Genomic DNA, 24693 nt, shown 5'->3' with positions numbered 1-24693 from the left:
GGTTTATTACGGATATGCTAATGCACATGCAGGAGCATGAAATGGGTGCTTCAGTTAGGAACTTCATATTTGCATATCCATGAATTTGATAATTAACACATTTGATTGGCCATTTAGTGCGCCACTGGTTTGGCCTTGATAACAATTGGGTCTGTTCACATTTCAGTTCATTGTAGCATTGGCAAAAAGCCCAAGTTGTTGACCTTGTGCAGTAGAGAAATTACCTCAGTTGACTTGCGCAAAAGAAATGAGAATCTGAAGGTTTCACTGGCTGTGTGCTTAGGTTAAAAAAAAGTAAAACTTGGCAGCGGATGTAAGTGGTCGCAGTCATTAGACTTGTTTCAATTTTATCGCAGCATTCTGTTGCCGCTGTTGCTGAGCCACTGTTATTTAACGGCCATGCTTCAGACTAAAATTAGGCAAGTCTTCTGAGGCAGATATTTTTTCAATTCAGTAGAAGCAATGAAGAAGTAAGAACATAGTGGAGAACCTGTGTAGGTATTGGTGAGTCTCTTTAATGGCGTGAAAGAGAAAAATTTACTCGAGCTTATGAGTAATCACACTTCTACAGTAATAAAAAGCAACTACTACCATGTGAAGATACTTGTCAAGCCAGAAAAGACTAAAAAAACTAAAGATGGGTGGGTCTTTAACTTCTTGCACCAGCTTGCTGTGACACCCTGATTTTTGACAGCGTCTGCTCAGGCCTTGGGCCTAATTATTCTTTAAGAGAGCCAAAGGCTAAAGGTGGCGAATTTTTGAGAACAGTTACTGTGCTTCAGCATCCCAAGTAAAAAAAGAAAAGACAGGGTAGGCAAATATTGGATTGCCTAGGTATAAAGTATCATACCCGACACGGCATCAAAGCAGATATGCCCAGACACATCGGAGACATAACCGTCCCTCCAATACCCAAGAATATGCATCCCACTCACCATCAGGGTAGACGGGAAAGCAGAGCGAGTATGGTGAAAGCTTTGTTTTTCTCGTCTTGCAGTAGCTCTTGAAGTATTGGCATTGAGTGTGCGTGTGGTCCACGACAGATGTATGATTAGGAAGCGGGTCGACACATATCTACTTTTGATTTTTTTTCATGCATCATAACCTTTTTAATCACTTTCAGCCTTAATCATAATACAAATACCACACAAATGTACATTTTAGTGCAAGGACAAGGACCTTGTACGGGGCCCATGTCCAGTATAGTGGACAGTTCCATGGAGGAGGGTAGAAGGTTAAAGAACTTTAGGAAAAGTAACAGAAAGTCTGCATTTCAGTGTTGCAGTGCACAACGTAGCATAATATATAAACATTTGGCAAAGAAAGTTGCATGCCAGGTCTCGGGAGAACCTTGCAAATTGCAGTGAACCGTGGGCGACTTGGCGGCTGGCAGAGAACCTTTTCAAAGTTTCTAACAGTCCTCATGTAAACTTCTCCCTGTCTGGCCACGACTGCATGATGAAACCTGATATGGAAGGCTGGACATGGCAGCAGTGCTTGAGGCTCGCTTGTTTGGCCTTGTGTTCTTCTCGGGTGCCATCAAAGCTTTGGTTATATCGCTACATATACCACCCCCCTCAGTTTCCATTCTGGTAAAAAGGACGAACAAAGCAAAAACCACAGGCGAAAAGAAGTGCAGAAAACGGGACGAAAGCATGAGAAAACAGAGGAACTGATAACACCAAAGTTGAAGATGGACGTACAAGCTATGTACAGTATCCTACATACATTTGACGAAGGATGTAGCTACACGCTCAATTGTAAATGTGAAGGCAGCAGCTGATTGTCTTAAAGGCACCCTGATATACGTCCCTGGTTGTGGCATCAAGGTTGCAGTCTGAGGAAGGGAGTCACTGGGTTGTAGTCGCTTCTGATGGTGGGTGTGCCCGTGGTGCCTTTGTGGTTATGCCGCTACATTACCTATGCCTGCTGAGAGGTTGCATAGGTCTGCAAGATTTTGTTTGTTTGTTGTGAATTCCCAAGTTTCACCTTGGAGCAACAATTGGTCGAAAAGTATTTTCGAGCATTCCCTCCACACAAACACATTGGGTGCAGTTTTGTTACCTTTATTTATAAAATAACTGTTGCATCATGAAGGCTAGGAAGCAGCTGAAGAGAAATGTGCACACGTGGAATGACCTGCAGTTGGGGTTGTAGTGTTAGAGGACTTTGGCGCAGGGTTAGGAATAACTGTTGTGCTGTTGATGGCAAATGGTAGGGGCACAGCCATAGCTTTAACTCTCGGAAGTCTAGTCTAAAGGGGGGGTGCTATCATGCTGACATCTTGCACCATAGTTGAAAGCACATTCTGTAGTGCATTCATATTGTATGCCTCCAGGGATCCCATTGCATGAGTAGAAGCATATCTAACAAAAAAAGAAATTGGGGCATGGTATACCTAGTGTCAGCATAACTTAAATTGCTCGTTGTGTGGTTGCTCAAGGTGTTGACAGAATGGTTTGTGCGAAACATGCGAAATGCTGTTTTTGCAAAAGCCTGTTTGCTCACTATGTTCAGCAGATGTGCAACTCATTCGCATTGCTGACTCATCTTCAGCTGGGCTGTTCATCAAAATGCTATTGTGAACCTAATGCGTTGATAAAAGTTTACATCACAAGCTGATGCCAGGGATGGAGCATGAAGCTGCAGCCTTGTTTTTTCAGCAGTGGAATGTCTTGGGCACAGAGCTACTGTGACGGGTGCTATCTTAGTTTCTAACACCATAAGAGTACAGTATGATTTTTTTCTTAAAGGGAATTCCTAAATGATAAATAGGACGTAACGACATGGGTTCTTGAGCCTTATCGGAGGAAATGGCCCTATATGAAGGGTCAATACATACATAGTCTGCAGGCTTTCGTGTTATAACTTGGCAGTAATCGATGGCAGCATACTAATCTGATGTTCGCTGTAGGAATGGGCCATACCATATAACATTGTGTCCTCCTGTACTCATTTGTTGTCGTTTTATTGCCTCTGTGTGTGGTGCAGTGCTGCTGTGGGACGAAGCGCGGGATGCATGACACGGGCCAGAGTGAGGGCCACCTCAATGGTGTGCTACACAGCGAGCGGGTGGCCATCCTAGACGCAGGGGCCCAGTATGGCAAGGTCATTGACCGGCGCATACGTGAGCTCTGCGTCGAGTCCGTCATGCTGCCCCTGACCACCAGCGCCAAGACACTGGTCAGCCAGGGATACAGGTGGGTTGGCTTCCTCACCCGAAATACAGTGTTTGGGTTTCTTTCGGCAACTATAGAAACAAGGAAGAAATCTGCTGTTTGAGCACTTCCTATATAGACTTTGGCAGCTTACCGCATTGATTTGTCATGAGCATTTTCTCCTTGTCTCACTTCACACTGCCTCACGAGTTTATTTTGCATCAACATGTGAAACACTCCAGTTTGCAAAAGTTTGTGGCTGTATGTGGTTTCACGAGTTGGATTTATGCATTCAGAAAAGCTTCAGAGCACTGATCGTAGCTTCTGCTGCATTCTTTCCGTTTTTTCTCTTACCTCCTTGCTTAGCCTCAAGCCTGCTGTACTTCTGTGGCACATGCAAGGCTTAGTGTATAGTTTATTTAGAAAGGCTTTGGCCCATCTACGTGGATGCACCTGGCCATATTTTGTCACTGGTCACTTTCATCTTAACCGCCCACGCAGTACCGGGCAAGATGCGTTGGTTGAGCTACTGTTCTGTGTTCATAACCTAAAGGCACCTACAACTGTCGGCAATGCGGAACGAGATTAAGGTACCGAGGAAAATACTATGCCCCATTTGGGTAGAAGCTTCCACGATTTTATCTGATAATAAAGCAGAAGTGTCGTTCAAGTCAGCATAGGGAGGTCTGCTGGATGATGTGACACTGTATGGCATACAGTTCAGGGGTGCTGCTAATACGTTTGCAAGCAAGGCCAGAAGGCTTTTCTTCTGGTGGTAATGTTTCACTGACACCAAGGTGCTTGCGGGCCTTGGTCGTCTCCCTAGTGCCCTCCGCTTTTCATCAGGAATTCTCCCTTTGGAGATGTGGCAATTACTGAAGCCATCGTAATCATTGGCCTATTTTACGTCCACTCCAACACCAAAGGCTTCTCCTTAATCAACTGCTTACACATTTGCTGATCTCATCAGGCCACATAATTCTTCCTGTTTACTGTGCACCCTGCTGCGGTAGCCCAGTGGCTACAACGTTCGCTGCAGAGCTCGAGGTTGCAGTATGAAATCCTTGCCATGGCGGCCACATTTCAGTGGTGGTGAAAGGCAAGAACGCGTGTGTACTTAGATTTAGGTGCACGTTAAAGAGAACCCCAGGTGGTAAAAAATGAATCGGGAGTGCCACATTATAGCTTGCCTCATAATCAGATCATGGTTTTGGCATGCAACACCCTAGACTTTGTTCTTTTTTTCTTTACTGCATTTCCCTCTCCTGGCAACCATTCTTTACTGCCCAAAGCATTGGGTCTTCCAATGTGCCAGATGGAAAGAAAGACACGTAATTGTGGGAGAAAATAAGATATTAAGGCAGTGTATTTTGCTGATAAAAGGAGCTGAGCATTATTTTCTTTGTCATTCATTCATGCAAAGGATTTGTTACCAGTGTTTAAACAAAACAAAAAAATGCTCCATGCAACCGTAGTTCATATTTACTTCAATGTAGCACCTGTGATGAGGTCCTTGCTTGGGAAAGGCTGTCACTCTAATGCTGTAGTGCAGGGTTGACGGTTTCAAATTGGGCATCTAGGTGCATAGCAGGTCGAACAACCTGATGCAGAAATACGGGGGAAAGGAAGGTAGTGGTAAAAGCTGGTAATTTTTCATACCAGTGCATCAGTTTTGTTTCTTGTTCAGCCTACCATTTGTCCAACTTCCTAGCAGGCTCAGAAAGTTAGACATTCATGACCATATGTGTGAAGTGCTGGTTTCAGAAACTGCATATAAAAATCTCCCTTGCTTTCAAGTTATGATTGGATTCTCATACATTTGGGGTGCGGTTGCTTACTGCTGTTCTCTTTTACCGGCACTGCGTTCAGGGCCATCGTCATCTCTGGGGGTCCTGGCTCCGTGTATGCACCCGATGCTCCCAAATACGACCCTGAGATCTTCCAATGTGGCCTTCCGGTTCTGGGCATCTGCTATGGAATGCAGGTATGCTGACCATGCAAGCATGTCTTGAATTGTGGTTAGGAACAACGTGCCAAAAGACAAATATGCAGGCAACATTACAGCCATAAACACTGCCTCATAGATAATGCATTTCACCATTCTCAGCTGCAGCATCGACCCGACACAGGCCTCCATGATTACATGCAATTTAATTCCAACAGTTGTGCTGCATGGCAACCCAGATGAATAAAAAGGTATAAATGATAATGCATCTGCAGCTGAAAACTTTATTGCAAAATAAATGTTTCTGAAGCATAATTATGAAGCATCGCAAACTAGCCTTACAGGTTTACTACACACCTTGAATAGCTTTTAGCAACCACATTGTTGACTCTCAAGAACTGCTGCAGTTCAAATAGTGTGTGCTGATGTAGTAGTACCAACTTTTGGGTCTTGTGTATAGAAGGATTTGTGTGTTGCAGTGTAGGCTCTGAGAAGCATGCCTGACTCCACTTATAATAACTGCTCTTATTACAGTACATGAAACTAGCACATTGCATCCTTTAACTTAGAAGAGATTTTTTTGTCGCTGTCAGCATGAGCTTCGTAGCATTTCAACTAGGAAGTTGTGCGTTTGATTTTCCAAGCGTCTCTCGCAGTTCTCTGTTCACCGAGTGGTGTAATATTGTTGTGCTGTAGTGATGGTGAAGAATAGAACTTCCTAATGCAGTAGCTGGAAATTGAATTCCTAATTTGGTGACCTTTTGCCCAGCAGAACATCAACAAAATGCAATGATAGTGGCGAGCACAGTCGTCGGTCATTGAAAATTTTATCTACGGGTCAAGTGTGTGGCTAATTATGCACGAATCATTGTATATTCCAGTATAATCGCTGGTGCTTGAGTATGTTCCAGTATATACAGCACCATTTGTGTCAGGCACGCAATAGTATTCGACAAGATATTTTCGTGATAGAATCGGTAACAGAATTAGTAATTTCCTATGCGTTAAGATGCGTTTTGCACCAAGCGATAACCTTGACATTTGCTATTTAGTATAGAATGGTTGCCCTGAAAAGCTAAACAATGCACACGTGTCAAACTAGTACCGCATTTGAGAACCACTCGCGTGGAAGTTCTGTGTATATGTGTGGTAATGGAGTGCTTGAAAGGAAGTGGAAGTTGATGCAGCAAGCAGGGGAAAGCAACACGATAGATGCATTCTCACCGAGAGAGAGTGTGTGGACTACAAAACAAAAATTCAGAAATGTGAATACTGAAAAAAAAAAAAATGGTGGCCAGGTGCTAATATTTGCTAGAATGCAAAAATTTTTTAAAAGAAAAAAAGTCAGTGGCAGCAGTATGAGCACGAGTGATGTTGCGGGCAGTGAGTCTCACGCATTTGTGCATGTGACCTTGACTCTCCGACTGGAAGCGGGACTTCATTGAGAGGAAAGGTATGCGAGCTTCTGTTTGAAATTTCAACTGTTTTTGGGCCGTGCAGCCATTTGGCTCTTTGCAGGCATGATTGCTGCCACGTGACCTATGCTCTGCACTCGTATGTAATGCCCAAATCAGGGGAAGGGGCCCTTTAGCAAGTGTGCGTTGAAAGTTTGGTTGCACAATATTGTTTTTTGTGATTTTATGCAACATGAAAGCCAAAATTTCCAGGAAAGTTGCCACAAATTTGAATTCATGAATTTCCAGGGAAACTCGTGATATCACACAAATTTTTGTGGAAAATTGTTGCAACAATGATTAATTGATGTCTCATGTTATGTCTTTTGCACATTACTATTTTGATGCCTTCATTGCAAAGTGCATCCTTGGCTTTGAAGTTTTCAGCCACCTTTGTCGTCGTCTGCTGTTTGTTCCCACTAGATGATCAACCGTGAGTTTGGCGGAACTGTGACGCAAAAGGACTCTCGAGAAGATGGGCAATTCAAGATTGTGGTGGACCAGAAGTGTCCATTGTTCAAGTGAGTTGTCGGGCTTGTTCTTTAACGGCGTTCACACTTTGCTTAATAAAGGCAGTAAACAAACAATACTGCTGTGAAGAACTACAGAGAGGCAAAGAACAAGATCAAAACGGAAACATTCTATAAAATTTTGAAGCATAGTGCCAGTAACTTCGCTGTCTAAGACCCGCTTTTGTTAGGATACAGTTAAGGCGTTACTCTGCTTATCTTAATCTTGGCTTTCATGACAAGTGCATTATTGAAGACTACATCGAAAATCTCTCAGTAGCTTAGAAAACTTCTTGGTCTCAAGGTGCTTTGTTTCTGAGCATCAGTGACATTGTAATGGAGTCAATAGCCCTTAATTACACGTTGTGAGGACTGTAGTGTTTATTTGCGATTCACAAAAGTTCAAATTGGAGGAAGTGCCTGAAAGGCAATAATGCCTTTTGGGACTTTTGAACATGGTCAAATTACATGCTGTTGAATTAATGGTAGTCAAATGTAGCACAGTTAAACCTCAATATAACAATGTTGGTAAAAATCAGCACATTACTTCATCATATCTAAATTTTGCAGCAGAATGGATGCGAAAGTTTCGTTTACACCAATCGCTGCTGTAACGAGCACTTCATTGGTGCAGCATCAAACCATAAAAGTGGTTGCTGGCTCTCAGTATCAACAAAATGTATTTTTTGTTATTGAAATTAGCTTTTTAGACTGCCCAATTATTACGACTTCTCTAGCAGCCTCTTCCTTATAAAAGGAAGAATCTGTTGGTTACTGTACCGTGTATAAAAGGTTAAATTTCAATGCAGCGAAAGTGATACAAAGAAGTAGAGTGCTGATGTTACCGACTTTGTTAGATTGAGGTTTAACTGTAGTGAGGACTCAGTTTACATTACTTATTCATTAGCACTGTTTCCCCCAAATGAACTTTCCACATTTAGGTCGGCTGGGTGACACCTTGCATCCCTGCACACAGTAGGCTACCTTTTTCTCCACGTTTTGCTTTAGGCGATTCATTTTTCACCCATTTTACAGTTCCTTAGGATGGATGAGGAGAATCAACTTTTGTTGCATGAAAAAAAAAATATATATAGCATCCTCGGAGAAAAAAGAATGTGCTCACTGTTTTCCAATGCGCCGCCGTTACTGTAAGGAATAACCTCGGCCATCTGCCCACTTTATTTTATTGCAGAGGTATGGACAAAGAGGAAGAGGCACTACTAACCCATGGCGACAGTGTTGATAAGCCTGCAGAGAACTTCAAGGTCATCGCTACGTCGGGAACAACTGTTGCAGGTGAGCTGTGCAGTTTGGCTTTCTTTTAGAATTGGTAGCTTTCCTTGGCTCTTTCGGCCATTTTTGTGATTGGTGGCGATCGGCGGTAATAGGTTGGTGGTTGATGGTCGGACTTGCTGTACAAAGGTACCAAAGGGAAGGGTGTGCACTCTCGCGCTCCCGAGATGCGAGAAGGAAGGAAGAAGAAAGGAAGGGGAGAGGGGACTGTTGCACATGAGCTTTGTAGAGAGCTCGGCAAACAAAACATTTGTTTGTCCACTCGCTCACTCGCTGGTTTTCTTGCTTGGATGTTCGTTTGGGCTGTTGACATGGACAGTCATTGTCGATGGTTTCCGTACAATTCATTGTTTGTCTTGTTTATTTCTGAAAGTGCTCTCCATAAAAATGTGTAGAGCGCTTGTGAAGGGTTTAACTCGGGCCAATGATAGTGGGCAGTTGCCAAAGTTGATCTGTGGTAGCATTTTGCTGGCACGCCCAAGGCATTTGTGACGAGGCAGGCTAGCTGTGGTAAAACCTTGGTGCTCTGCTGCTCAGTACTGTCGGTGTAATCGGATACCTCATTTGCTGATGGTATTCAGCAGAGCTTGGGCTAGTAAAATGCATGCAAAAATGGTTTGTGCATGAGCTTCTCATTGATCATACATTCGCCCTTGAACTTTTCATTAGAGGTGAACAAAAGCAACAGTACTAGCGAGAAAATGGTGACAGAGGCAGCAGTAACACCAAAATGCTTATTTGCAACAGCTTTATTAGAATGGAGCTCCGTGGCTATAAACAGTCAACCGATTTACTGAACGTCCGATTTTTCGGACATTCCTGATAATTCAGACGCCTCTGCAGCACTGCCACGTACCCCATAGAGTCGGTGTATAACAACGTCTGAAATTTCAGACGCAAAAACCCTTTGCAGTCTTGTTTTCGGGACATTCTGCCGTTACCGCAGGACCGAAGCTACCACTGCAGAGGGTGTTACATAATACCGGTTCCTTAAAGTCAGCTTAAAATCAGAATCAACGGAAAATAGCAATGGAGCGAGCCAAAAGCCAACAGCGATGTTTTCGTGGATAACTCGAACGATGACAATTTATGAACTGATGGGTTGATGGGTGGAATGGTTAATTTTGGGGCTGTCACTATAACAACCTTTCAGATTAATGAACGATTTTCAGCGGTGCCACGTGATTCGTTATATTGAGATTTGACTGCAGTCTGTGGCGGGTGCGTTGAGATGACTGGCCACTTCATGCGCTGTCTTCTTGAGTAGCTGGTGTGGGAGATCATGCAATCTCAAGACTCGGACATGCATTGAAGCAAAATGCAATCCGAAGCGTGTCCCTCTGAGGCAGGCACCCTTCACGACACTAGCACTGTGACAGCAAATGTTCAATTAAGATATCTTTGTTTCCCTGCGCACGTGACGCCATGCTTGTTACTATACTAATTAGTAAGCTATTGATTACTGCAGTATACATGGCTGATAAAACAACAGACATTACTTCATGTAGTTGTCTAATACTTTGTTATTGCGGTCAACGTTGTGCCTTTCGGGCAGAACTATAACTTTCTTTTTCTTCTTGCTCCTTTCTCGTATGGGAAAGGGGGACAAGCCGCTGTGCTTGCTGCGGTTTGGTCTCGGCTCTTCGCGCGTGTTTTCTCGTCGCTTTCACAGCATGAGAAATTACGGTAGCTAGCCATGCATCAAACTTTTGCCTTTGGCTCGGGTTGGTCTGAAAAGTAGTTAACGGGAGAGGCAAATTTTGTTAGAAATAACGGTGGTGCAGTTTTCAGAGCTAGAATTTGCGGGAGTTTTTTTCCTATTCAAGTAGTACATTGGACTTTGCCGGGATCAACAGAGTGGTTTGAATTATCCATCAATTCAGATTATCAGGATTTCACTGCATAAGGAACGTCTCTGTTGAAATTATGACGGCTTGAATACTAATGAGGCGTTTACCCTAAATGTGCATGACCCTGTACATTGGTTTGACAATCTCTGCACCTTTCATCAATACCGTATTTACAAGATTGTAAGTCGACTCGAATGTAAGTCGACCCCCCCATATCGCGTGACCGGAAAAAAAATAATTGCTAGAGCATACCCTAGGGCGCATTCGATAACGAAAATTTATTAGTAGCTGACATGGTCACTGGACTACTCGTCTTCACTGGTGCTGCCATCGTCATCGTTGCTGCGGTCCCACAGTGCGTCGTGGTCCAGCGAAATTTCAAATTTGGCAAACGACCACACCAGGACATCTTGCAGAACAGCAGCCCACGCCAAATGCACCTAACCACACGCAGCCGTCAGGGAGGCTCTTTTGATAGGTCCGGTTGGCGTAATTTCGCAGTCTTCTGCCGCCAGCCACTCGTTGTACTCACGGCGGAGCAGAACCTTAATTAAGGCGAAAGTCCGGGCTTGTTTCATGACCACGTCGCACTTCACTGGCAGGGACCGATCACGCATTTCAGCGACGTACGCCGCAAGCTTAGCCTGCAGCTACGGAAAGCGTCCAGACTTTGGCACGTGGGAAATTTCTCACTTGTCGTCACAGGTGAAAATTTCGCTTCGCTGCAGTCGCCACTCTCGCACCAACCGTTTAGAAACGCAGTGATATGTTTCTTCGGCGTAAAGGATGGCAGCCCTCTTGAACGCTGCTGTGAACAAGTGCCGAACGATTAGTGGGCCTGGAGCACTCGTGACGACTGGGGAAGCATAGAACTAGCACGTAGCCAGCAGTCAAGTGGAACACGTCAAACCAATACCATGCCAATACCAATGCCTTCAAACAGAGAAAGAGAAACCAGCGAACAGTGCCTGCTCTTCCATGAACTACCGATATACCCCGCAAGCGCCGCAGTTCTGAGGGTGACGCCGCAAATGGGAACTGCGGCGCTTCCATCAACTATCGACACCCCCCATGAGTGTTGCATGCACTGTAAAACTCTCAAAAATGTTGAAAAACCCTTCCGAAAAACAAACAAACACGCGGGATAGTGAAAAGATATGGGTAGGGCCATAAAGCAAACATAAAATTCTAACTACGTTGTAGCTCCTGTTGGTATCGCTTTTTATTTGGCGGGGCCACGTTTCGGTTTCGATTGTAAGTTGACCCCCCAACTTCAGACTTTCAAATTTTAAAAAAGGGGTCGACTTACAGTCGTGTAAATACGGTAAGTAAAAGTAGTAAACTTTTAACTTTTTCAGCTGTGATGTTCTGGCCCTGCAGGTTAGTACTCACAGAATGCAGCAGTTGCATACTTCTGTTTCAAGGATATCTGTATGTTGCCATTCAGGACTTGGACTACGTGTCATACATACTTCCATGCATTTCTGTAGTATTACAGAGCACCCTCTCCTCATCTGAGTTCCTTATGGCTACCTGGTGTAGACAGACGCACTCCTTTCATGCTTACATCTCCCCTACTTAGCCATCTTTTTCTTTACTTTTTTCTCTCTTTCTCTGTGCAGCAATCGCCAATGAGAAGATGAAGCTGTACGGTGTGCAGTTCCACCCCGAGGTGGACCTGACGCCCAAGGGCAAGGCCATGTTCTCAAACTTCCTCTACGACATTGCCGGCCTCTCGGGCAACTTCACCTTGCAAAGTCGAGAGGTCGAGTGCATCGAGTACATCCGCCGCACTGTGGGACAGAGCAAAGTCTTGGTCAGTGTCGTGCACGGCCTGTGTGCATTTGTGAACGGTTCTTGCTTTAAGGGACACCAAAGGTGAATGTTCATTTAAGTGAGGCTGTGAGAGAGAGAGAGAGAGAGACAGAGAGAGAGAGAGAGAGAGAGAGAGAGAGAGGTGACATTGGAGTTGGCCCTGAGCTAAAGCTTCCAACTAAGTGTTAGGCAACAGGGAAAGGACAAAGTGTGTCTTGGGCCGCTAGGGCCCCACCCGGTTGATGAATGTCGGCGTCTTGTGTGGCTTCGCATTACGTAGATGTAAACTACACTTGAGTCTGCCAAATTTTTTTGTTACGCAGTGAGAAGACGGTGCCCCATGACCATTTGCCATATGGCATGTTAATGTGCCCAGCAGCAGGAGCAGCTGATGTCCAGCCGTGCTTTTTGGTCTGCAGTGCAGCTGACATTTATAGTAAAGCTGCTGTTGTGCTTATTCTATCATGACAGCGAAGTTCAAGTAGCTTTAGTTTAAGCTGGCTCTACGAAAACCTTGTGCTTTGCGGTTGACACAGTTTCCATTACAACTTGCCAGAGGCAGAACAAAACTTTGTCATCTTGTTTCCTGACCTGCTTCTCGCTGCGTTAAAAACCAAACACTGTGCTGTCACTACCACCATCGATCTTCCTTTTCAGGCATGATTGAAACAGACTTGATCAAGCAGTATCTTCTTCCCCCTTGTGATCTTTCCTAGCTTGCGGTACTGCTGTTCACAGCTAGCTGTAAAGTTGTCTGGGCTATGTGCTAATTTTGTCTTTCATGGCACTGCGGTGTGTGCGCTGGAATGTGCCTGGAGTCACCGAGTGGATCAGCAACATTGCGGATGTTTCCTCTAGTTTATTTTGCAGTGACACGAGTGGTAACCACAAGGCAGCCAACATCTACTAGCTGCTTTGGCATGACAACCTTCATTTACAAGTAGTTGGCAGTAGCACATCTACAAGTTGTTGTGCACGTGTGCTTGTACCTGATGACATCGGAGTGGTTGTGTAGTACTTCTTGCTTTGGTTGTGACGAGGAAATCTTTTTTGTATTACGAGGGAAACCCTCCACACTCTGTGCCTTATAGATGTTGGTGAGCGGCGGTGTGGATTCCACGGTGTGTGCTGCCCTCCTGCACAAGGCGCTTCGGGAGGACCAGGTGATAGCACTGCACATAGACAACGGCTTCATGCGCAAGGATGAGAGTGTACAGGTAAGACTGTCTTCAGCGCCTTGAACGAGTGAATGACCCATGAATGAAGATCGTAATTGAACAGATTCTTTTAAAACACAGTTAGAGGGATGCTGGGCATCTATATTCCTTGCCAGAATTTCAGTCTAACACGAATGAATTTAGTATCCTAACAGCATTGAGTTTGTTTGTTCATGTCTTGTGTAACAGAGTTGGCCATTGCAAGCCCTTCCTCCACCTGCCCTTTACCGAAACTGTCTAAGTGGAACTCTAGGGCAGGCTATCTAACACTTGTCTGTAATAAACCTTTGTTACTGTAAATTTTAGCGTTTCTACTTTCTACCGATGGGCCAGCAGTGTTTGGACCTTTTGTGGCATCTCGTTAGGACAGAATACGGGATACCGAAATAGTTGTACAGATGTAGCTATCTAAGGTTTGTCCACATGTTGGTGTACGCAAAAAGTCAGACCTATTGTATAAACTCTGTAGACATTCATTGCCTGTTGCATATGCAACGAACAGATCGGCTTCTTAAGTGGCATGCTAATGCGATACCTGCGCTCATGCTGTGACCAGGTGGAGCAGTCTTTGCGGCAGTTGGGCCTTAGCCTGCGCATGGTGGACGCATCGCACCAGTTCTACAATGGCACCACGACTGTACCCATTGACCCCAAGGACCCCCAGCGCAAGCGTACCACCAAGATGCTCTGCGTGACAGCACATCCCGAGGAGAAGCGCAAGATCATTGGGGACACCTTCATGCGGGTACGTGCACTCCGGTGGCTATGGCGGCATCATTTCGTGCCTGTAAATCGCCTATTAAATCTCGCGATTTGTAAATTTAACTACAGTAGGCTTCCACTAATTCGACTTTAGTTAATGCGATTTTTTGGTTTATTCAATCCCGACCAAAGATCCCGGCCGATACACGTGTTCCTATGCGCCCATACTTCGTTTTTTTGTGTTCTGAAATTGGCTTTCGCCAGGTAATTCGAACTTTTTGTTTTCTGAAACTGGTTTTCGCCAGATAATTCGAACTCGACCAGTCAGAATGTCTATGCCTTACCTCTATGATGACCTCGATAGCGACTCCCTTAGTGACGGTTTTTCTCTCGGAGTAGCTAGGCACACCCTGCCGCGGTTCCATGTCGGCTGTGGTTTTGTGGTGCTAAGCACGAGGTTGCGGGATCAAATCCCAGCTGTCGTGGCCGCATTTCGATTTCGATGAAGGTGAACTGAAAGAACCTGTGTCCCATGCAATGGGGGCATGTTAAAAATCTCCTAGTGGTTAAAATTAATCCGGAGTTGCCCCCGCTACGCTGCGCCTCATTATCAAATCCTAGTTGTTTTGACTCATAAAACCTGAGAATTTATTGATTGGTGCTTGAGGACATTGAATGCGTTTAACACACATCATCTCTCGTCGAAAGTGCGTATTTTCAGCCTGCCCTAGGAAGATTTTCAAGCCATTACCCTAGCTCACCATGTCTGATTATGGTATTTACTCGATTGTAGCGGTTTGCTGTTCTTTTTTTTTATTTTGCGAGAAAATTGGCTGAAAATTGCCTGCGCAGTGCAATCGTACATGACACATTGTCTTCACGGCGTTTCTATGCTTTACTGCATAACACAGTTGTATTGCAGCGAATCTGACTTTAGGAGATTGGCTGTCGTAGTGCAACACTTTTTTCCCATTTTTCTCGCTGAAAGATAGGATGTGGAATAAATTTCTACTTTATTTAAGAGCTTTAATGTGATTTACATGTTAGTTTTCTAGTTACTCGATAAAAAATGTGAGCATGTTTGATTTGAGGGTGTGTTAGAATAAAAAAAATATTGCTAAATGAAGCAGCAGTGTATTTTGGCATTCCTTCTGCATTGTTATTATGAGTAGTTATGCAAGAGCATCAGCGCTCCTGAATAAACAATGCATGTTGATTGAAAATGTTCTTTTATCAATTTATGGTCGCTTAAAATTTTTTTTTCTCAGAATAGGTCACTCCAAACATTACAAATCTGCAATAAAGGAAATCAACCCTTGCAGGTCACGTGTTGTGAACAAAATTGACACTGAAAGGGTTAATCACCATTGTTCAACTTTGTCACATGTCGTGTCCCATAAACTTTTGGGTCGATTGAATCTTGGGACTACAAATGGTCAGTAGCTCAAACGGATCAATAAATAAGTCGCACAAGCAATTCCAAAAATTTTCATTCGCACTTAGTTAACACCCATGTTAACACCCATGCCTCCTTTCCGTGTGTGTAGGTGGCCAATGAGGTGATTGGGGAGCTTCAGCTGAACCCGGAAGAGGTGTTCCTGGGGCAGGGTACGCTGAGGCCCGACCTTATCGAGAGTGCCTCGCACCTGGCCAGCGGCCAAGCAGACGCCATCAAGACGCACCACAACGACACCGACTTGGTGCGGCAACTGCGGACACGTGGTCGCGTTGTGGAGCCCCTCAAGGACTTCCACAAGGACGAAGTGCGTGCCTTAGGCCGTGACCTTGGCCTGCCCAGCGAGCTTGTCCAGAGGCACCCCTTCCCCGGTGAGTGGCATTACCTCACTGCAAGGCATTCTAGAATGCAACTCCTAGGCGCAGTTCCTGCGTTAAGTGTCGACGTGCCTTGGTGTCGTCACTCGCTCCGTAACGAGGTACCACAGCGAAAGATGAAAATGAACGCAGAGCGTAGTGGGAGATTAAAGAAGCGCGCACGAGGTGGAAGGTGGTTGGGGAGTGGAGGGGAAACTGCCTGCGTATGTGCTGAGTTGCCAGCATCCACGGCATCCGCAGCAGCGGGGGCGATCTGGTTTTCGCTTCTGAGGGAGGGGGCCGGGGTGGCATGAGGTGGGGGGAGAGCTGCGCTCGTCTGCGGCTTCAGCTGCTGTGGTCAGTCTGCGGTACCAGTGTGTGTCACGGGGATCGCTGCTCCTGCAAGGGTCATGGCAAGCGGCTACGAGTTAGGCTCTATGCAAGGCTCTCTTGGGTGTTACCTCTGACGCTGGTGGCATGGTTACCCCGTGACGAAGGGCTGCGCTTGTCGTTGGTGGAACGAAAGCGTGAAAAGAAAAGGGCGGTGCCACACAGGACGGGCTGAGCGGCGACGATGGCTACAATATGGCGCCAGAGTAGCAGGCGCTGTCTCCATGGAAACAAAGCGCGCTACTCACAGCGTTCTCTTCGTAATCTAAACAGTGCACCTATATACTAATACGAGATATTGATATGCGAAATGAGAATGTCTATAAAGCTGTGCTCAAGTTTCACATGGGGGAGTATTGTAATCGTCAGTGAATTTTTTATTTCAGGCACTTGATGGCTGCTTAATGAGAATGTTTTCTTATTGGATCATTGCTATTGCAGCAGCATCATGTTCCTCCTACTTTTTACCCGCAGCATGACAAGAATGATATCCACTTAACCCATCTTATGTCAGCCAACAAGGTCCATTGCCTGAATAAAGTAAAGCCTCGTTGATACGATCCTGTTTTGTACGATTCCCTAGCGGCAACATTGACAACTGAGAACACAAAATATTATCCAAAATGCAATTTTTCTTCTTTCTTACCTATTGATATGTTCATTGAAAACACATTATTTCAGCACAAATGCTCAGCGCGTCACCAAGTTGCGATGATACAATATGTTTTCCTGCTGCTAGATCCCATGTAAACAAAGAAAGGCTCAAACACATGGAAACGAAAGAAGTAGGCTCTCGCCCATGTCACGTGAAAATGCCAGCGCGCACGGATTCCTCTGTTGGTACCAGCAGATCTCTCGAGGTTGTTGCACATCACCATTCACAGCCGTCACTGTCAACCCTATTGCAATAGGCATCTTTACCTATCTGCTTCACAGTGCATGCGTGTGTGGATGGTGCCGTTGAAACTTCGAAGTGTACTGCATGCTTTTAATAGGCGATGACCCAAATGCTTCCCTGCTTCAGGCAGTGCAAAGTTAGCATCGTGTTTTGCTCCGGCAGCATCGTATTCTGGCTTGCCAGATGGATTTTGTTTTGGTTTCCTGACCAGCAGATCTCGAGGGTCATTGCACGATGCCATTCATTGCCATCTTTGCCTGCCCTATTGTGATAAACATTTTCACCTTCTCCTTTTTCATCGTGCATGCGTGTGCATGGCATAGTGGCAGCATTGACTTATGATTGCGTCCCCTTTCTACCCTCCCAGGTCCTGGCCTTGCTGTCAGGGTATTGTGTGGGGACGAACCTTACATGGAGAAGGACTTTTCAGAAACTAGTGTCTTGGTCAAGATAATCATTGACTACTCTAACTCTCTTAAAAAGGTGGGTTCACATTGCGAGAGCAGTTCCTTCAACCATTTGCTTGACCAATCTGCTCTCAGTGTATCACCAGCTGCTGCAGTTTTTGCTCAAGTTGTGTTAAATTTCTTGAAAGAATTGAAATTAGGGCTTTATATGATTGTACTTCCTGTAATGCGTTTTGTCATATGTGCATTTGCTGGAATGAGCCAGGTAGTGTGTGTATTGTTTCTGCTGCTTCTAGGTGTGTGCATTATGCATTTGTATTGTGAACTGAATAAAGTGTAATCTCCTTTCTGTTATGTTTATTTAGCAGTGGCAGGTTAAGACTGCCAGCAGCAAGATGATTCAATTTTCAGTAGTGTTTATGAAAGTCTTTTGGATGCCTTTCACTGAAAACATTGCTCTGGTGTTATTCTTTGGTTTCTGCAGAAGCACTCCCTCATTAACAGAGTTCAGAATGGTGCGACGGAAGACGAGTGCGAGTTCCTCAGTCGCGTCTCGACACAGTACAAGCTCACATCTACCCTGCTGCCGATAAAGAGTGTCGGTGTTCAGGTGTGTGACACTTCTGTCATGTAAAGGTCATGTAACACTTCTGCCATGTCATGTCATCTCATGTAAATTTTGTGTTGGTGGATGCTTACAGTTCTAAACGTCTGGCAGTGCTACCGTACTTACTCGAATCTAGTGTTCACTTTTTTTCCGATAAAACGGCTCCGAAAACTGTGTGTGCATTAGAACAAAGTACGACCCTAAATCTTCGTTACCATATCGCATCGGCATTTCAAAATGGCCACCTTGTATGCGCTTCGAGCGGCTTCGAGCCTAGCTGCTGTAGCTTCCTCGATGTGCTATAGTACATCTGCTTAAGCAATGCCTCTTTTGGCTTACCTAGCTTAGGTTAGTGCGCCGTCCATCTTTCCGTTTTCTTCTTTTGCTCTCAACATGGAAGTGCCGACTGCAGAGGCATGCCGAGTTTATCACGATGCTGCAATTTAAAGGAAAGCGATGTGTGTGTAGGAACGATAATCAGGCCTTATCACGGGCGTTCGGAGTTGTCGTAACTTGCGTGCTGGACTGGCGCGAACTGGAGAGGCGTTTTATGCTGGCAGCTGCTACATATGGCGCAGCCGCACAGCCCCTATCTGAAAAGCGATCTGCGACGGAGACAAGAGTCTACGCATCTAGGCGCATGCTGTATACTCGTTGCTTAGTTCGTGTTGACGCGAGAGGCCGCGCAAAGGTCAATTCGCTCGCTCCAGCTACACTTCCTCAGTCTACCGCTTTGATAAAGAGTTTCCGCAGTTATTGAGTGAGACGTGTTCATGTTTGCTTGTGCGCACGTTGATTCTTGCTTGTCAATACATTTAGTAAGGGAATGCTTAAAAGTTTGTACAACCGATAAAACTACTATCCTTACTTTTCGTATAGCTGTCTACTAATTTGCTGTCGTAATCGATGCTTCACGTTTCGGGCGAAACTGCTACAATTTTTGAATAAAGAGAAAATCAGACATCCACCCGTTCGTAGCAATTGCTACAAAGGAAACCCATACGAAAAGCATCGAGGAACCCGTATTTCGAGGAACCCGTATGGGTTTCCTTTGTAGCAATTGCTATGAACGGGTGGATGTCCGATTTTCTCTTTATTCATTACTTCACTCCACCTTGCGGGTTTCCACAGAACTGCTACGTCAAGCTACAATTTTTATTTAGTGCATTGGGAGTAAATCTTCATTTTTTTTCAAATGAGAGAAAGTTGTATTTCCGAATGAAAGATTTAGGCACATGGTACTGTAAAACTTTATTTTTTTAGGTAGTGGCAAACGGGTGCATGTTACAGTCAAGGGCTTTCTTGTTCCCCTTTTTTTTGGTCATGAAAACGGGTGCGCATTACAGTTGAGGGCGTGTTAGAATCGAGTAAGTATAGTATATGGCATTTCTTCATTCAAGGTATTCTTTGCTCATTTGATTCACTGAGGCAGTTTTATTACTGTATATATTCAAAACTAGGCTGACAGTTTTCTTCAAATAGTCATATATCAAAATCTAGGGTCGGCTTCGATTAGAGAATTTAAAAAATGTGCCAGTTTGTAATTGAAAATTATAAATATGGTGCACAGCTAGCGCCATCTAGATAAGTCAGTATCGCAGCCGCTGCCAGCCGTGTCAGTAGCCAACTGAAGTACACGAGCGACTTTGCCATTTTGACCTGTGTTGTATCGGCCGTATTGGCATGCGGTGTGGCCCGTAATGGGACGTTATTGTAATGGCACCAGACAGGCGATGCTACTATAGTGCCGCTTTCAAACGGGAAAACGACGGGAGATGCTTTTGTGTGTGCTGCAACGAGTAGATGACAGTGATAAGGAAAATAAGCGTGCGATAAGGGAGAAGAACTGTTCACTGAGATTGTGCGCCATGTTTCGACACATACAACCCGTGGCACCCTGTCTGCACGTGCATGGGCGCACGGACACGGGCTTGCGTGCAACCACAAGCATACGTGTGGTCTCGGCTATATCGATAAGGCTAGCAGCGATGATGACGTAGCATGAGCTCGGCATGTTCATATTACATAAATGCTGTTTTCATTTTGCGAACGCTGTCCTTACTTTTCTTTTTCTGCCTACATTTGAAGCAAGTTTTCAAAATTTTTTTTTGGCTCTGGAGATTCGGGGGTCGGCCTAGATTCGAGTAAATATGGTACTTCTGAGCACAGACTGCCTTAGGTTGCATTGGTGAGCCTGCCACCGCTTCGGTTGTTTGGAGCTGCCACTTAAACTTAGAACCTTGAACTGTTGTCTTCAGTTAATTCAACCGTGACACAAGCTGGACAGTTTTTCCAGAAATATCTGGCAGACTTAAATAACGGAAAAGGCGACAAGAAGCCCTAGTATGCCATTCCACTGTTGGCTAAGCAAAGCAGGCTGCAAGAACTGTTTGCAAGCTTTGTTTTAGTATAAAGAAAATCCTTCTTGTTTCTTGCCTCGTGCCTTGGCATGTTCCTGACCTAATCACTTCTGAAAGCTGTGGCCAAACTACTCGTGGTAGCCCAGTGACTATAGCATGGTGCTTTCAAAACTCCCCAAGGTCGTGGGTGCAATCCTGGTTGTGGTAGCGGCATTTCAATGGGTGTAAAATGCAAGAACACTTCTGTACTTAGATTTAGGCGGAGGTTGAAAAACCCCAGGCAGTTAAAATTCATGCTCCCACTACGGCATGCCTCTAATAATTTGGTTTTGGACTGTAAAACCCCATTATTAAATATTTTTTACTCATTAAAACTAAAGATGTGGGTGAGCTGCAGTTGGATGCTGGTCTCTCCAAGTGACATTCTTGCCAGAGTCATAGCTGGGGCGCGAAATTTTTAGGTGTGTGACTGATATCATGCACATAGCTGCGTTCCGAAGAAAAAAATAAGTTCGAAAGGTGATTCAACTTCCCGTCCACATTTATGAACGACAATATCTTGTTGAGTGAGTGAAGCATGAGAATGGGATGGAGTCGATGTGGATGGCACTCTATGCGCGAGGGCAGTATGAGTACCGCCGAACTGCTTATGTTTCTTTTACTGCATGATTGTGGAAGTCTGCCCACATTTTTAGACTGCACTATCTTGGGGATTGGTCCATCAAAGATGCTAGAAACAGACATACCCAATACGTAAAAGTTGGAGTACTTTACCAAGAAAGACATTGTCTTCAAAACGGGAGATCGCACAGGCTGCAGGTCATCGGGCATGCTTCGACTGTGTTGCTTGTGAGCATGAATGGCTCTCTCTCATTTTCTTCCCCCGCGTTTGCCTAGTCTACGAGTATTTTGCTTGCTGTGGTATGCATACTCATGCTATTGCATGCCTCATGTAAACGCTCCAACAGTACTTTTTGGCTGGCAACAGTGTCAAATTATCTGCTCCATATGCTGGATGAATACAGTGGAAGGTAGAGCCCAAAGAAATGTGTTCAGAAAGCTTGGTTTCGACTAGCAAAAAGCCTTAAAAGCATGCTGCCATAACACTTAAAAGTCGTTAGTCGGATATACCACAGGTAAAAGAAATAATGTGAAAATGGCTAAAAAAATTTGAGATGTTCTTACAGCATTGTTAGTGGCTAATGAAAATTGAAGACAGCATATGTAACGTGCATTGAATTTAAAGGCTAGAACAATAAATGGAAAGGACAACGGGTTAAACTTGTCCGTTGGTCAGTGTAACTTGTTTTACCAGTGGCAACACAAAATAGGATGTTGTATTTAGTTAGTTTCACGCATTGTGACAATTTTTATGGAAGTGTTTCTGCTGTTGCCTTATCATTGTCACAGGGTGACCGGCGAACGTACAGCTACGTAGTAGGCCTCTCATCGGCCGAAGAGCCTAGCGACTGGGAGGACTTGATGCGCCTGGCCAAGCTCATCCCCAAGATATGTCACAACATCAACAGGTACTGGGCCTCTTCAATTATCTGATTTCTGGCAGCCATATGGCAGCTGGCTTGTTCAGGCCGTGATGGGAAACATCGTCTTCACGGGGGCCGGGATCTCCAAACCCTAAGCAGGCCGAAGGTCGCAAAATTGAATGCTGGGACAGCGTGATGGGATAAACGATAATGTGCGACTGGGTTGGCAGCGGCCAGTGCGCTTGACCTACTTGGCCTAGTCCGCTGAACCACAAGAAGTCTTCAAATTAAGGGAATTTTCTAATTGCCCGAAAACAACAACAAAAAAAAACAAAAAACAAATAGAAGGGCAGAACTGCCTGACAAATGCATGTCACGTTTATTGTGTGTATGGTAGGACTACTTGAAGTAATCATTGATACAGGATTGCTTGGTATCGTAGCTCACTGCACCAAGGGTCAGGATCTTTACTAGCCTGTGAATTGTGTGCAGCATCTCAGTCACAACTGTTACTCAACAAAGCTGCAGATAATGTTCAGGGACTAGATAACTATCAGTAAAGTGGGCGTAGGAGTGAGCCCGAGCATCTCTGCCATCACCAGCTGCATCGATGACTTCGTCTTCCACGCTAGCGAATGATGTCTGCACGTCCAGTCAGCCTAGTTCGTCACCGCGGTGTCCATTTCTCTCATTGCTGTCTTCTTACACCAGCGTAAATGTGCATGTGGCCGAGATTTGTCATGCAATTGGGAATTGTAGCAAATAATTCTGTATGCACTGGGCTGCCACCAGCGCACTTGTACTGCGAATGGTGCGTGTCCATTACAATATGCCATTTAAACGGGTGATAGTCGTACGTCGGCAGCAAGTCGACCAAGCAGACCCCGTTTCATTCTAAAGGAGCTTTTAGCCTGCATTACACCAGAGTCCATCCTCACTGACGTGTGCCTGTGGAATGCGTTCGGCGTGTTCTCTGGGCCCATGAATTGTGGAGAGTCATGCTCCGCAATAGTCTTTTTGCGAAGGGTGGGTGTGGTGCGTGGTGGTTTTGTTAAATGCAAGCTGTGATATAAAAATCTGCCCAAGTGGAAGTTCGGTTCAGATTTGTTTTGGTTGCTTGAGGAACCCAAAGATGCTGGTTACAAGACAAACCAGGCAGTGCAGACGTCTCTCATTCGGCATCCCATGCCTGGAGCCACTCAGTAAGAAAGATGGTGCTAGCCATGCATTCTCATGGAATGCACATATCGGACCGGAAGGCCTTTTGTGATGGAGAAGCAGCGTGGCAGATCCCCTTTCCACTAACAAACGGCAGCAGGTCGTATGCTTCACCGCTTTACAGGGCCGTGTTTCTGTGAACCTATTGAAGCAAATGCGTTGTTACGGAGCTCAAATAAAACCTTTGCTGCATGAGCCATCCATGTGTTGAGAGGTGCACCTTGCTCACTTTTTGCTAGTGCCCTTTAGATTCAGTGTGACAGCATCTCCATGAATATTTTCAATGAAGTGAGAAGTGATGGGAAGTCGTTAGGAGAAGTCCACGTGCAAGGCTGCAGCTTAGTGCAGCATCAGATACAGTGGAACCTCATTGATACGATCTTGTTATGTACGACTTCCAGCCACCAACCTTTCAGATCGAGAAACACCAAAAATGACCCAATACGGCTACGCTTCTTTTATATCGGTTCATACTTTCCTTGAAAACACTGTTTTTGCACCAACTTTCAGTATATTGCCAATCTACAACATTACATTTTCTGGCTGTTAAGTCCCATGTGAACAAGAAAAGGCATGAGGCAGCACAATTCAGAGCAGCAGGCGCTCGCAATGGCAGCTTCCCATCAGTGTTCATCCGCACATGTCACATGAAAATGCCACCATGCCCCTGGTTTCCTGTTTTGGTACCAGCAGATCTCCTTTTGGGTTGTCACACATTGCCACGCACAGCTATCGCCAACCAACCCTTTTGCAATAAGCATTTTCTTCTATATCACGGCGCGTCAGGCATAGCAAGCGTACTGCACTCTTTTAAGGGGGGACACGGGTCTTAGAATCCGAAAAATCGTCGAAAAATCGATTTTTTGAAAATGTTATTCTCGAAACCTGCTGCCAGTTCTTCACCTGTCTGCAAGGTTTCACGCTTCTAAATTAAGTATTTTACGCGCAATATCAATTTATATTGTCACTGTTCACCAAATTTCAGCGGTAATGGATGCCAAAAACGGCAGTTTACTGTGACGCGCAGCTCCTGTACCACTCGGGCTATCGGAGCCATCTTGGTCTCTCTTGAAAGAGCAGCTTTCCCTCTTCAAATTCCCGCCATTCATGTCTCCGCCCGTTCGTTTGCCAGAGAAAAAAAACGCGCCAAAAAAAGGTCCCGACGCGCACTCCTATTTGTTACTCGAGGCACGTGACGCGAGGGCGCTACACGGTTGGCTGAAGCCGCCTTCGTCGTCTGCTCGACGCGCTCGGCCGGAGCTGCAGTGCGCAAGCGAGCGCCATTTTGTTCTTGTGTTGACAGCGGAGCGGTACACGCGATGCATCGACGAGCTGTGAAATTTCGCTCCAAACATCCTTTCGGGAAGAAGGTGAAGCGTTCGCTCAGCGAGAACTTCAAAAAGGGCACCGCAACACCACGGGATACTCAAGACATCGAACTTCAAGCGTCCGATGACGGCGTCGTCGAAGCCACCACGGTAGGCCTAACTTGTCCGACGTCCGAAAGCGGCACCGGCGGCAACGACAGGAGCCGGGTATGCCACGACACGACCTTTCTGCAGCCCTCGGAAGCA

The 24693-nt window shown here is 45.3% G+C and overlaps 1 protein-coding gene across 2 annotated transcripts in view; it reads left to right on the top strand.

The window, feature by feature from the left end:
- Nucleotides 1-24693, top strand: part of bur (GMP synthase burgundy) — a 40566-nt gene that overhangs the window by 3796 nt on the left and 12077 nt on the right. For both annotated transcript variants that reach the window (XM_065455408.1, XM_065455409.1), the window contains exons 2-12: nt 2992-3200; nt 5028-5142; nt 6981-7078; nt 8259-8362; nt 11832-12025; nt 13116-13241; nt 13798-13986; nt 15491-15770; nt 17411-17526; nt 17935-18060; nt 21828-21946. In XM_065455408.1, the coding sequence (XP_065311480.1) occupies nt 3016-3200; nt 5028-5142; nt 6981-7078; nt 8259-8362; nt 11832-12025; nt 13116-13241; nt 13798-13986; nt 15491-15770; nt 17411-17526; nt 17935-18060; nt 21828-21946 (1652 nt within the window). In that variant the 5' untranslated portion in view covers nt 2992-3015. The remainder of the gene's footprint in view (nt 1-2991; nt 3201-5027; nt 5143-6980; nt 7079-8258; nt 8363-11831; nt 12026-13115; nt 13242-13797; nt 13987-15490; nt 15771-17410; nt 17527-17934; nt 18061-21827; nt 21947-24693) is intronic.

This window comes from Dermacentor albipictus, chromosome 2 (assembly GCF_038994185.2).
Source record: "Dermacentor albipictus isolate Rhodes 1998 colony chromosome 2, USDA_Dalb.pri_finalv2, whole genome shotgun sequence".
In the NCBI taxonomy this organism is placed as follows: domain Eukaryota; kingdom Metazoa; phylum Arthropoda; class Arachnida; order Ixodida; family Ixodidae; genus Dermacentor; species Dermacentor albipictus.
Note: the sequence above shows the minus strand (reverse complement) of the source record. Positions and strands in the feature narration are given on the sequence as shown.